We start from the raw sequence: 14,919 nt of genomic DNA on the forward strand, positions 1-14,919 counted from the left end.
GGGGGGGGGTTTCTAACACATTTTTTACTTTTCATGCTCAGAATTTTTTTCCTCTAGATCTTAAAATTAGTTTTTTTTGGTGAAAATTTATTTCTGATTTTTTTTTGTTTTTTAATCTACACTGACTCTAATATGCTGTCGTACATTGCTACCATTGCCCTTTGAAGTAATGCACTGCACCTGGTCAAAAACAACCAATCAGGGCCAGGAGGAGGGTCTTAGCGCTGTCAATCATTGTCGTGGAAATGTGCTAATGGCAGAAAAACGTAGCATTACATTAAGGCTGTTTATCTGCTGTTAGCAGTGGCTATGTTAACTGGCCTTATCATTCACAATGGACTCTACCGGTTGGGGGAGAAGCTCTTTGTCAATCACCAGCATAATTGTCAGCGCTAAGACCCGCCTCCTGGCTCTGATTGGTTGTTCTTAATTAGCACTGGGAGAAGACATGGGAACTTGATATTTATTTTTTCTTGTGTTAAAGTGGCAGTTTTAACAAATATCTAAAGGCATATTTTAAAAAAAAAAAAGGTTACATACTGTAGCTTTAGAGAGGAGAGGCAAAAGCAAATGAGGTGGATTAGCAGTGGTTGCTAACAATGGCTGTTGTCATCCCAGGCATATTTCTGTGAAATATCTTCTCTGCTGCCCAGATATTGAGCTGCTAGCATGTCCTACAGTCTTCAGAGGCCTTTTCAGATTTGTTGTGAGACTGACTGCTACTGCCGGCTGAATAAACGGGACAATGGACCCAAAACGCAGCAGAAATCTTACAAAGAAACAAATCTGGCCAAAAAAAATGTGACGATGTATGTTAATGCTGTGAAATAACGGTAATAGAGAGAAAGTTTCAGTAATCTCAGGTTGGTTTGTGTGATGGAAGCGTATCCATAGATACCGGTGCTTTGTGAAACCTGGACTTTATTTAGCAGGAACTTCTCTGACCCGTTCCTGAGTCTGGAAGTGGTGAATGCAGCGGAGCTGTCGGCTCTAATTGATGGCAGCGCTAAAATTAGAGTCAGATGGCATCAATTTGGTGATGGATTCCTTCTTTCTTCCACCTGGAGGGCAAAATCAGATCCTTACTGTTAAGAAATAAGTAAAGTTTTATTTAATCACTTCTTACAACGCAGGAATGCTCATCTATCATATAACCATTTCAAAACGTGCTAATTATTTATAAATCACAGATTGGGTTTTCCAGGAATCTGCTGTGAAACATTTGTTTTAGTTTTGTCATGAAGAAGACATTTGGTTCCCAGTAACCGTACATTCTCAGCGTGACCGGAGTAAAGCCAGGCAGATGGCCAGTGTGGGCTCCTGGAAATCAGCCAGAACTCGTTTATCAAATGGAGTCTGGAAGCCAGTTCCCAAAACAACAAAAAAAAACATCGCTGAGAGAAACCAGAGCGAGGGAGAGGAGGGCAGGCCATGATGGCGCAGAGCTGGAGGCAGATCAGGATGCCAGGCTGGATAATTCCTGTGAAGGTTGTGTTGGTGTGAGCGCTCTCCTCCAGGTTCCCACCGGCTGGGGGTGGGCGGCGCTGCCCACCCGGCAGACACTAATGAGGCTCGGGAAGCTGGTCCCGGTCTCACAGAGCGCCGCTTTCAGTCCGTTTCACTGGTTTTTAAGACAGTTAGGCAGAAAATGTAAAGGAGTGAGGAGGGGAGTTTTACCATGAAATACACATATGGAGAGTTTATTGAATAAAATAAAATGGACTCTACACTTTTATTTTTCTTAATACACAATAAAAAATCTAGAATAATTTCAGAAGGGCTCTTCTTTAATCCAGATGGAAAAAAGTGGGTGCTGTAGCACCACCTAGTGGCCAACTGTGCCACTACAGTATGATAATATGATGTAAAGTTCAAAAAAGTCAGTTTTACATAATATTTCCCCTTTAAGCATATTTTTATTTAATAGATTTATTAAAATGGTCTTTTTATTGGGCTGATGTAATATTTTAATATTAAATGTTGTGTTTTCATCAGTTGTAGGGAGAAAATAATTATTAGCAGAAATAAAAGTTTGAAAACTTCAGTTTGGGTGTAATTGTTACATTTATTGTGTTAGTTTCAACTGAACTAAATTCCCTTTTAAAATACATTCATATTTTCTGTCTAGCACTCTAGTCCTTTAGTCCTTTAAATGTTCTTGAGGTGATAGAAGGCCGACTTTGTAACTGTCTTCATGTTGCTCTGAAGGTTCAGGTCAGAGTTCATCACGACGCTCAGCCTGATCTCTGGTTTGTAGCTGTAATAACTGAAGATTGTTCCTCTTTAGGTCCAAACATAATAACTTCAGTTTTGTTTCTGTTCAGCTGGAGAAACCTCTGACTCCTGAAATGATTTGTTCTAAGCATCTGTTCAGTGATTGGATGGATTCTGAGTCACCTGGTGACATCATAATGTAGAGCTGGGTAGCATCTGCATAGCTTTGGAAACTTATAACCTGAGCTTGTGGGAGCATACAGATGTACATCGTTCTCATGAGACTTCTGGGAACGTTGTAGCTGGCAGCCATCTTGGTAGGCAGTTGCTATGACAACAGTAAACAAGTCATAAGCTTAGAAGTAGCTCTCATCACAACTATTACTCAGTTACAATATTTGAGTACTCTATCCACCTCAGTGTAATACTAAGATAAATATTTGTGATATTTACTGTAGTACTTACTGCCGAACTAGCAAAGTTAGCTTAGCTAATGTAGCTTTTATCTGCTGGATAAGACGGACATGTAGCCCTCATGTTTGTTACGACATGTACTTACTCTGCCAGTCACCAGAACCTTGTTGTTCACACGAAGAGTTTGTATGTCTTTTATAAATCTGTTTAAACATTGATTGTATGCAGCCATAGATTTCACTTTTCATGTTCACCAAGTAGTAAATTATGTTGTAGTAGAAAATCAGAGGCAGCTTGTCCGCATCGTCTGACATGTTTCCATTTGGGTCAGTCCTGGCGGCGGCCATTTTATTGATGTCTTTCTCTTGCTCATCTGGAGTGGCCATATATTTTCTTTTAGTTGGTTTTGAAGTCATTGTTCCACTATGCATTGCACATGCCTACCAAGATGGCGCAGATCACTTCAGTTTCAGACTTGTGGGATCAATGTACTGAATAAGAGAAGTCCCAGGACTGAGCCTTGGGGAACCGTGTTTGTGTTTTTATTGTTGTATAGAGGTCTTCACCACGATTCTTTTTTTAGCTACATTTTTAAGCCGTGAGTTTCCTCGGCCACCATGCTCCGTCTTTCTCAGATGCCCACAGAGCTACCCTCTGCTCTTCTGGTGCTTTATGACTTAAATAGATAAATTCTTCAGAACAGCAGCAGGATCAGAGCAGAAATGACTAAAAACAAACATTGTTCCCAGAACAGCAGGAGCTGAAGCCTCTGATCTGCGGTCTGCTTTGTGAAGGGACTTCGGATGTGGTTCACAGCTTTGGCTTTTGTTTACATGCTTTTGTGCCCTCCTCATCCGACCGCTGTGAGGCCCGATTCTGCTCAGTGGGAACATCTGACAGTAATAAGTGGGTCAGAGAGAGGATCTTGTTTGCAGAGAGATTTTCATTCAGTAAACGTGAAGCTTTGGTGCTGTAAACGTTCTGCTGCAGCTGTTGGTGTTTGCGCTGCGACGCGTTTCTGTCTCTCCTGCGTCTGTGCAGGTCGACTGTTTATCTGTGTTTGATTTGTTTTGCTTGGAGTCGAGTCGCACTAAAGCAGGGAGACGTCCAAACGGTTTCTCACGTGTGCCAAAACTGTTGACTCAAAAGTTGCAGTTGGCCAAAAAAAAAAAAGAAGCCAAGTTTTTTATTTTTTTTATTTTTTCAAAATGGATATTTATTGGAGATCCAAAACATGAAAGGGATTTTTATGACAGTGTTTTAGGGCCATTGCGAATAAAAAGAACATAAAATAATTTTATTTACAATAAATTAATTGTAAATAAAAACAATAATGTTACTGTTTTTATAAAACACAAAAATTAAATAATTTTAATTATTTAGTTAAATTATTAATTTAACCTCAACTTTCAAATTTTGCCAAAAATTCTCAAAAACATTTAGGTCTGGACTTTGACTAGGCCGTTGAAACTCATAGGAACGCTCTGATCCAATAGCATAATTACAGAACAGTTGGGCAAAAAAAAATCCAAACCAATTCAATATAAAACCTATGAACTTATAAGACCAGCTTGTCCTTCTTCGTGTTGATCTGTCACATGTTGCCGTACCTTCACAAAATGTGGAAAAGTCAAGGGGTCCGAATACTCATCCAAGGCTACAACAAATCTATTTCTCTTATGAATTTAAAAAAAAAAAAACTTTGTTACAGTTTGCATCAAATTTTTAAGTTAACTTTTCATCCCAGCAAACATTTCCTGACAGCATGATGTATTTGTTTGAGGAACAGACATGATTCCTGCTACTTAAACAAAGTTTAAGCAATATTTAGAAAAAAGCAAACAATGTTTTGCCGTGGAAAACATTTGCTCCCGATCTAAAGCCCAGTTTTCTGCTGATAGATTCCCTCAGGCTGTTTGGTTTCTATACATAAACTCCTGCTGCAGATGTTTGTCCTGCTGAACCGATTCCAAACGGCTCTGTTAGTGTAATGGATGGTATTTACTGGAGGTTTTAAGTGGCTTTTATTTCTCTTGTGGGAAAGCTGTTGGTAGTTTTCATTGCCGATTGTGTAATGAACTGTGGGTGTTATGATGAATTGGGGAAAGCATCTAACTTCATGTCTGATGTGATGGACAAATTTGACTGCTGCACACACATCATCTGGAAAGAAACATGTTTGTTGAGGATTTCCCTGCAGACGTCGCCCTCCTCCCTCTGCCAGCCGTAAATTTAATGTCGGTGATTTCTTCGTTCAACCTTCATTTATTAACTTTGATCACTCTAATGCATATTTATCCTAAACAGTGTCATCAGTTTTTTGTAATTCTGTAATCGTGGAAATTCACGCAAAACTAAGTAAGTAGCTATTCGCGCAATGCAATTATTCGTGAGTTAATTTTAAAATTACCTGCTAAAGTAGTGAAAAACATTGGTGATTACTAACTCCCATCTGCAGGTGGCAGTATTTCTTACTTCTGCTACACTGCTGCCTCAGCTTTACTGGATGTCTAAAGTCCTTGATCAGTCTGGCGAATAGCAGAAAAGTCACATTTACTATCATACATAAGAGGAAAGCAGAAACTTATCATGAAAATATCACAAAATTCCTTCCTAATATTTCTAAATTTGCAACACAAAATCACTAACCGTGTTTCCATTGACCATAAAAACTATGAAAATAAATTTGCTGAATGGAAACCTGCCAGTTTTGAAAAAAACTCACGTTTCGTGATGAAAGTTGTTTCGTTAGATGACGTGGTTTTTCAGCCATAATGAAATTAGTTTTTTCCACAAAACTGCAATGGAAACTCTTTTTTTTCTAGTCACATGATCAATAACCAGACGTTTCTACTGGCGGAAATGACAAAGAAGTTGACAGAAAGTAGAAGGAGGATGATGCTTTGTTTTTGGGGGTTTTTCAGGCACTGTGCAGCTCACAGCATCACACGGTTCATAAATGGTTGTGCATCATTCCAACGTGTTGAATCCATAACTAATCTGTATAATGGCCGACTATAATTTCCCGCATACGTAGCCGCTCCCAAGTAGGCGAGACTTGTCGCTATGATGCCTCAATAAGACACCGATGTCTCCTCTGATTGGCTGACAGATTATGAGCGCCAGCCAATGGCTGGCATGGAGATTAAAGGATTTCTCAAACATGCAGGAAAGAATCAAGGCAACACTCCAGGTAAGCTTTTGATGAGTTAATAACATATAAATGGCTTATATGGTAGATTTCATTGCCTGTTTGTGTTTAATGAACTGTGTGTTATGATGAATTGGAAAAAACACACATTCATTTCTGACTCAAGATCTGATGGACAAATGTGACTGCTGCACACATCGCCTGGAAAGAAACGTGTTTGTTGAGGATTCCCCCCATGCCGCTCTGCCGGCCGTAAATTTAAAGCTGCTGATTTCTTTTTTCAACCTCCTTCATTTATGAACCTTATGAACCTCATAAATCCCGACCTGGGGAGTGTGAGCTCCCTTCCTAATCCTGCTGGAGCCATTAAAGCCACGCCACATCCAGATCATGTCAGAACACCACAGGGGATGTGCTTCCAGGTGACAGTACGGCAGGTTGGGATAAAAGCAGGAGGAGTTTTAACTGCATCATTTTTCATGTTAAAACAGACAAAATTGTACAGGCCTCCACCATCATATTTAGGTAATTCTAAATTATCTGTAAAGGAACATGTAAACTTTTTGTCCTTCCGATAGAGGACAAACGTTTTGTGCTAAAGGACAAAAAGTTAACTTTTGCCAAAGTTTGCTAAACCGTTCATGTTTTTGGTGCTACTTTAGAAATATTAGTGACTGTCAAATGAAGTCGCCAAGCAGCTGAGTAGGGAATCATTGTTGACACACCAGCTGATCAAAACTTAAATCCAAGTTGCACTTAAGATGGTTTTATTTTGATCAATATCTTCAAAAATCCAAGGCAGAACATCAGTGGATAACAGACACCCAAAAGCAGCATTAAAACTGATCCACAGGTTTAAATGGTGATCAAAGACGAAAATCAATCAAACTTAAAGCGGTCAGCAAAAGTAGACTTACCTGGTCACTAAAGTCCAGGTATCAAAAACGGCAATTACTATCCACAAGTAATTGCTGTGGATAGGCCACAGCAATTACTTGTTGTGGCTTATCCACCACAACAAGTAATTGCAAACATGTGCTTTTATCTTGATTTGTGACAGAACTGGTGAATTTGTTTTAAACAGATTGGTTTTCTGCCACAAACCTGAGTTATAAACACCATCCTTCATCTTTAAGTTGAGCTTAAATGTTTGGTACATTTCAGCAAAAGGCAGTTTAAAGTACTTCACACCAAAAAACCAAAACATAATAAAGTAACTTCTCATGAAACAAGCAATAAACATTGCATTTTCTCAAATGCCATAATCAAAATCATCAAATAAATACAAATCAAATATATTGATCAATGTTCCAGTTACTACTAAACACAGCAACTCTTAACAGGTGAGTTTTAACTCTGATTTAAAGGGACATTATTATGTAAAATCTACTTTTTTGAGTTTTATATCATGTTATAAAGTTATTCCCTCATCAAAAACATACCTGGAGTGTTGCCTTGATTCCTTCATGCACGTTTTAAAGATCCTTTAATCTCCATGGCAACCATTCAGCTACAAAATGTATGGGTGGACCTAGCTCCGCCTTCAAGGCGTAGCTCCTCCTCTGAGCTTTCGTCTCCAAGCTTTACTAGCGCTCATCATCTGTCAGCCAATCAGAGGAGACGTTGACGTCCCAATCAGGCGTCGGAGGGACAAGCCCCGCCTACTTGGGAGCGGCTACTTATGCAACGTTTTGGGGAAACTGGGTTAGCAATCACTTAAACCCAATGTTTTTGGAGAAAAAAAACCAGGTGGAATAAATTCACAAATAACTGGATTAACGTGAAAAAAACAAAACAGGAATCGGTTGATTTTTTTTTGTGTGAATTTACACAATTAGAGTCACAAAAAAGCTGGAGGAACTGTTTTTTGGTTTGCCATAAGAAGGTTGAGAGTTTGAATCTCGGAATAGTCTTTCTGCATGGAGTTTGTATATTCTCCCTGTGCATTCTGGGTACTCTGGCGTCTTCCCAAAGTCCAAAAACTTGACCGCTGGGTTATGTGGTTACTGTAAACTTGCCTTTAGGTGTGTGATGGGCGTAGACAACAGCAGGATGGAAAGTGTCTGTATATGTTTTACTGCGTTGCGCCACAGTTGAGCCCACAGTTAATCGGTTTTCTTTGTGGTGGGATCGCTCCCAATCCACACCGCTCCCTAACATCATCCTAAAGACGCCCTTTAGCACAGAGGCAGACATGGAAAACCTGCAGGCTGTCGCACACAAAGGCGGCCCTGATGGCCTCGCATGCTAGGCGCACAAACATGAGGATTACTGTAAACACTCAGCTATCAGTGAGGAGGCTCAGCGGAGATGAAGTGTGTGTTGGGGGAACCGTAAGGAGGGCAGAGGAGAGGCTGGCTGACGGGCCGGGACATGTTCACCCAGCCCACAGCTACAAACTAATCGTTATTTATGGCAAGAAAGAACCTGGGAGGGAAGCAATTTGTAAGTTAAGCTGAGGGCTTCATTTGAGTTAACAACACAAAACTCAAACAGAACTCAAAAACACAAAAAGATTTAAAGGGACAGTATCGGGTAAAATCTGCTTTTTCAGTTTTACATGATCTTATAACTCATCTAAACATACCTGGAGTGTTGCTTTCATTCTTTCATGCATGTTTGAAAAATCCTCTGATCTCCATGGCAACCATTCAGCTCCAAACACCTGGATGGACTTGCTCCGCCTTTGATTTGCAGCTCCTCCCCCTCTCAGCTCCTTCAGACTAGCCAGCAGCAATTAGCAAACACCTGATGGAACTGCTTAGCTCATTATGGGAACTGCTTCTCAGTGCAACCCTGGTAAAAACATTGTTAAAGGGTTAATAGAGGAGCCATGTTGGAAGGCAGAGTGTCAGAAAGAGCAGGAATTTCTTAAAGAGACAGAGGCCTGATTTTAAGGCATTGAGTTAGGAAGTAAATTTAGTTTTAAGTCATATTTGATATATACAACATTTTTATAAAGGTAGCATAGTTTGCTGATTCTGCTATGAAATGCCACTATGTGCCTGGAAAACACATAATACTGCCCCTTCAATGTTTTTTGGTGTCCGGAAAGTTAGCCGTTTCAAAAACCTCCAGAATGTAACTTTACCAATCAGCACGCCAAGCCCATTACCTAGCAACCAAAGATGTGCCGTGCCCGTTTGGTCAGCGGGTTTTACCGCTGTGTGTCTGTACAATGGCTGCTGGAAAAGACAAGTGTCCAGTTGATTTACTATCCAGAAACCACTTGCTGCATTCTTATTGGTTACACAGAAGGCTCCACTTCTGCTTTTCAAAGATGCATACCTGTGCATCTGTTTGTTTAAACGTAGAGTTGAGGGGTCATGGCCAGCAGCATCTAATTTGGATTTAAAGTGACAGAGAGGAGGGAATTCTCTGCTGTCACATCTGGATCAGGTACCTGCCGTCTAACTGGTGTGAAATGGCGGCGAAGAATAAAACAAAATGAGAATCTGACCATGAACCATGACACATTAGGTCCAATAAGCAGCTGCTAATGCAGGACATGTTCAGCTAAACCTGTTAATGTGCTGCTGATCCTCCAACCCGTCTGATGAAGCCAGCGGAGAGAACGCGGAGCTTTTTGGAGCCGAACTTTGTTAATCTCAGTCAGACTCAGACCGGATGGCAGCTGATGATTCACTGCCTCTCCGACTCCCGCAGCGAGAATGTCGGCCTTCGCTGCTTTGTCATGTTTCTGGTATTTTGGATCTTCAGATCCGTGCAGCCTGCTTTCATTAGCCCAACATGCTAAAGCTCTCCTCCACGCTGGAAGGTAGGAAATGTTGCTTGAATCTAACTCTTGGCCACTGAGTTTAGCATCCCTGTGGTTCTGTTTGGAGATACAAACCCGATCTGGTTTCCTCTGTTGTGTCTGTAAATCTCAAGGTTGCATGTTGAAACCTCCCGACTGAGGTGTGTCTCAGCTGCAGCTTTGCATGAAGGGAATGAGGCAGACCGAGGAGCAGACGGAGGTCGCAGAGAGGCCAGCTGGTTTCTTTCTGCACCGACAGATACCTGCGTTGATCGGCTGCTGGGGCTCGGTGGAAGCTACCCAGCTCTAACTACACTTACTGAAGTAAACCTTTTGACTTTTCAAACTCAGAAAATTCCCCCCCAAAAAATCTAAACTAAAGTAAAAAAAGTACTTTAATTTCTGGGATTAATCTAAAATTTTTGACTTTTCAAACTCTGAAATGTCCAAATATTTTTCTAGAAAATTTCTGCGATAAATCCAAATATTTCTGATATTTTTTTTCTAGCAAATTTTAAACTTTTCAATCACAGAAATTTCCAAAAGTTTTGTAGAAAGTTTGGGTCTGGACACCCTGCAGCGATGCCGCGCGTCACAGCCGCGTCGTTTCACATCATGATGCTCCATCAGAACCGAATCCGTCCATTCTAACCCAAACGGATCCAGCATGACCCCAGTGCAGACCAGGTGAGACAAACTGGCAGAGTTGGGTAGTAACTAGTTACATTTGCTGCGCTGTACTTTTTACTCTTACCTGAGTACAGTTTTGGGTTCCCTACCGCCTCAGACGGCCGCTGAGGGAAACCGGAGAAGCTGGCTTCGTTCACCGCCGCGGTAGAAACGTCTGCGGCTCGTCAGAAATGAAACGCAGGCAGAGAAAAAGCAGATTCAGTGAGACACAGGCAAGAAGAACGACACAGAGGAAGAGGTGATTAACCTGGAGCGGCGTCTGGACACGCAGACGATGTTTGTTTTCCTGAAAATCAGCTGTCGCAGACGCTACGTTCATGGGGTTTTCCACCCAATTTACAAAAAAAAGAATCTCCTGAGTCAAAATTCAAACTTTTATGCGAACCCCCTGAGAGTTTGGCACCACTAAGCAGCGGATTAGTTTGCTTATGCTTTGGGCCGGCTCTGTACGTCATATAACAGTCTTCAGTGAGAGGTCTCTTCAGATTCGCTGCAAGACTGACTGCTACTGGAGATCCTTTGTTCAATTCTCCTTTGGGATAAATAAAGTACTAATGAACATAATTCAGTTTCTTGTTACCAATTTCAGCAATTTATCTAATCAACTATTTACCTTTTTTTCAATGAAAATCAGACTGTGATGGACTTTCTTGACTTTTTAGTTATTACTAAATGTAAAATATCTGCTAATAGTGCCCATTTTACATGTCTCCTGTTTTGAGAAATTTTCTAGAAAAATCTTTTAGAAACTTTTTCAAAACTTTTTGAAAGTCTTTTCTAGAAAAAATTGGAGTAATTTTAAAATGTTCTGTTTCTTTCCTTCCACATTTTCGAATTGTGAAAGTCAAAATCTTCTAGACATTTTCTGAGATTAATCTCAAAATTTGATTGAAAATTTTTTTTAGGCAAATTGTCGACTTTAAGAGTTCAGAAAACACCAACTTATATTTTAGCTTATTTCATTAATTTTAGAAAATTTCTTATTATTCTCAATATTTTTTAATTTTATGGCAGAAATTGACTCCTTATTTTGCCATTTACAATTACCCAAATGCCCCGTAGTAAAAACATGTTCATCACATTTTGATTAGATGAAAATTTGTAAAAATCTGGTAAATCTGCCTTTTTTTAACTGCTGGTCCAGCGCCGCACAGCTGCGCAGTGGAGACGCTCCTCTGAGTTGTGCGCAGCTGCTGCGCTCTGATTGGCGCAGAGAGGCGTGTTCCCCGCAGGAATGCGGCGCTCAGGTGGAGGGAGAATCACCGACTCAGAGCTCTGCGCCCCACAGCTCGCAGGACGCTCCGCGCTGCGCACCGCTGCTCTTCTTTGCGCACTTTGAGCGGACAGATCAGCCGCAACCTGCTGACTTGGAAACTGAGTTTCAATTTATTTCTAATTCGGACGGATTTTCTCATGACTAACAGCTGGAAAACTTAAAAGTCACTTCTTGCACCAGGACTGTCCTCAGGAAGATGCGTTCATGTTTTCCACGCTCAGCTTTTCCCAGAAGGACCGAAGGGATGTGAGGCGCTTTGGGAGCCGAGAGCGCAGCTGCTTGGATGGATCTTCCCTCCAGCTGAAGGAGAATCAGCAGAAATAATAGAAACTATTCCCTACCGGGTGTTTCTAAAGGCGGGCAGGACCGGGGTAGGACCGGAGCAGGACCGGAGCAGGACCGGGGCAGGACCGGGGTAGGACCGGAGCAGGACCGGAGCAGGACCGGGGCAGGACCGGGGTAGGACCGGAGCAGGACCGGAGCAGGACCGGAGCAGAACGCCCACAGCCAGCAGACCGGACATGGGTTCCGTTTTTGGGTCTGGACACCCTGCAGCGGGGCCGCGCCGCGCGTCACAGCCGCGTCGTTTCACGTCATGATGCTCCATCAGAACCGAACCCGTCCATTCTAACCCAAACGGATCCAGCATGACCCCAGCGCAGACCAGGTGAGACAAACTGGCAGATTTGGGTAGTAACTAGTTACATTTACTTTAGTAGAAGTACTTTTAGGAATATTTTTAAGACGCTGATAACGTCATAATGTTATGATGCTTTTCTACTCATACTTGAGTAAAATTGGTGGATTTTCCACCTACTGAATGAAAAACAAACTCACCTGCAGTTTCTGTTAAAGTTTCAAAAGTTTTACTTTGAAGGAAACTGATTCAAAATATATTAAATATAATATATTTTGCCTGATTTTGTTATTTTATGTTACTTATTATCATTTTAGTCCTTAAAATACAAAAATGTCCACTTAAGTTTATATTTTGGTCGGTTTGATGATGCAATTTTTAAATCTTAAATGATTGATAATTTGATCAGTTACTCAGTACTTTAGTAGACTTTTTAAAAATACTTTTATTACTCTTAGTTGAGTAAAAATATGTTGAAGTGTTTTTACTCTCTCCTGCTTTGGGAAGTGACACATTCCTCCGACTGCATGCGCAGCGACTTTAAATATTTACCCTGAGTTACTTTTTTCCTTGCAAGGAACTGCAAAGGCTTGAAGATTTGTTGAAGAGGGAGACGACAGATTCCAGACAGTTTGACTTTCTTCCTTAGCTTGCTTCATTTTCTGCAGAGATTTTATTGATTCATATTTACTAAAGTTCTCATTTCATCGTTTTCTTTCTGTTCCCTCACAAAATGCTCATAGTAACACCACAGCATGATGCTGCTACCACCATGTTTCATATGCAGCATTTTGGAAAAAGAAACAAGGAATTTAATCTTTAATCTCAAAATAATGTCAGAGCTTTATGTCAGAATTCTGACTATTTTCTCAAAATTCTGACTTTAATCTCATAATTATGACTTTTATATTTAATTTCATATAAAAGACTCAAATTTACCAGGAAAAAATCTGAAAAGTTGAAAATGTTCAACTTTTGAAAGTCAGAAATGAAAAGAAAAGTAGAAAATATCTTGGAATAATTGAAAATTTTCTGATTTTATTTTTCAATTTTTGACTTTCGATAATCAAAAATGTCCTAATTTTTTCTAGAAAATGTCTGGGATTCATTTCAACATTTCAGAGTTTTTTCTAGAATTTTTTTGACTCTTCAAACTCTGAGTTTAAAAAAATCTGGAAAACTTCTATGATTAATCAAATTTGTTTTGGTTTTTTTTCTATAATTTTTTTTCCAACTCATTAAATTAAGAAATTTTCATGTTTTTTCTAGAAAATTTCTGGGATTAATCTCAACATTTCTGAATTTTTCTTGAAAATTTCAAACTTTTCCAACTCAGAAATGTCCATGTTTTTTTCTCAAAATGTAAGAGATTTTTGGTGGAAATTTACTCTATTTTATATTTGTTTGAAGTGGCCCTGGTATGCCGTCGTAGTTTGGAGGTAATCCTGCTTCCGTATCAGGAACGTTGCCACACGTCGCTCTGCTGTTATCTCCTCTGTCACCAGCTATAAATACGCTGCTCATATTTTGTCTGATCTGTCGCCACTGCAGAGAAACCCGGGCTTCTCCTATTCTTCCTCCTGAAAGCAAACCTTTGCATTAAAACCTGTTTCTGGAACTCTTTTACAGCGGAGAGTAAAATGTTTTCAGTTGGTTTGGAGTGAGACGTGACTCCTGACTCTGGAGAAGTTTGGCCCCTGGCGCTTCTTTTCTGATGACTCTCAGGAGGAATGTGTGTCAGATCCAGCCGTCAGACTCATGAACACATTTAATCTGCTTACCTTTGGAAGACTGAGCAGATAGCTACAGAACGAGCGCTCTGATTGGTTCTTACACATAGTGATGTCATTCCTACAGGGAGGAATTTGGATGCACCAGGTATCAACACGAGTTTCTCTGGGAAGAAATTTGTTGTTAGCAAGATAACGTGGCTCAGAACAGCGAAAGGTTTAATCCAGCTCCGGTTTTTGGATGAAAACATCTTAAAGTTTTACAGCGTTGTAGTGAGGAAGTTCATTATTCTACAGCAGGGGTCTCAAACTCCAGTCCTGGAGGGCCGCTGTCCTGCAACTTTTAGATGTGCCTCTGCTGCACCACACCTGAATAGAATAATTAGGTCATTTGCAAGGCTCTGGAGAACTGATCTACACAAGGAGGAGGTAATTAAGCTATTTCATTCCAGGGTTTTGGAATGAAATGGCTAAAAACTGCAGGACAGCGGCCCTCGAGGGCTGGAGTTTCAGACCCCTGGTCTACAGCCATGCACTGTAATGGACGCCAGAAGGAGGGTAGACATAATACTACCAGAGATTTAGTCTAAGGAAGCACAAAGTGAACCATAAACTTCACGAACTTTGATTTTTGCTATAAATAAAACATCATTTACACCTCAGAAGTGTTGGAGAAGTAATACTGACATTCACACCAGCCCCGTTTAGTCAAATTTAATCCAGTCCGTTTGTCTAAATAGTCCAGTTCGGTTGAAGATGTCTGAACTCAAACTCTGGTCCGCCTACAATCCTCAGTCTGGGTTCGGTTGCAGAGGACAAAAGCACCGGGCATTCTGGGTAAATACAACCAAAACAAACATGCTAGCCTAGCATTAGAAGGAAACATAGCTTGTGGTTTTTAGCTAAAGGCAAAAGAGAAATCTTAAAACCACTAAAATCTCATGCCACTCCTTTTTTGTTAATATTTTGTGAAGAAGGAAGTTGTGCTTTGCGTCTTCAGACGTTTTTGTGTCGTTTCCTTCAGTGGTTCTGGGTTTTTTAGAAAAAAAC

The 14,919-nt window shown here is 40.6% G+C and overlaps 1 protein-coding gene across 1 annotated transcript in view; it reads left to right on the forward strand.

Moving 5' to 3' along the window:
• Positions 1–11,483: 11,483 nt before the first annotated feature.
• adamtsl5 (ADAMTS like 5) overlaps positions 11,484–14,919 on the forward strand; it is a 34,499-nt gene continuing 31,063 nt past the window's right edge. The window contains exon 1 of the mRNA XM_023332576.1: positions 11,484–12,169. Coding sequence (XP_023188344.1) covers positions 12,150–12,169 — 20 coding nt within the window. The 5' untranslated portion in view covers positions 11,484–12,149. The remainder of the gene's footprint in view (positions 12,170–14,919) is intronic.

This window comes from Xiphophorus maculatus, chromosome 4, assembly GCF_002775205.1.
Source record: "Xiphophorus maculatus strain JP 163 A chromosome 4, X_maculatus-5.0-male, whole genome shotgun sequence".
In the NCBI taxonomy this organism is placed as follows: domain Eukaryota; kingdom Metazoa; phylum Chordata; class Actinopteri; order Cyprinodontiformes; family Poeciliidae; genus Xiphophorus; species Xiphophorus maculatus.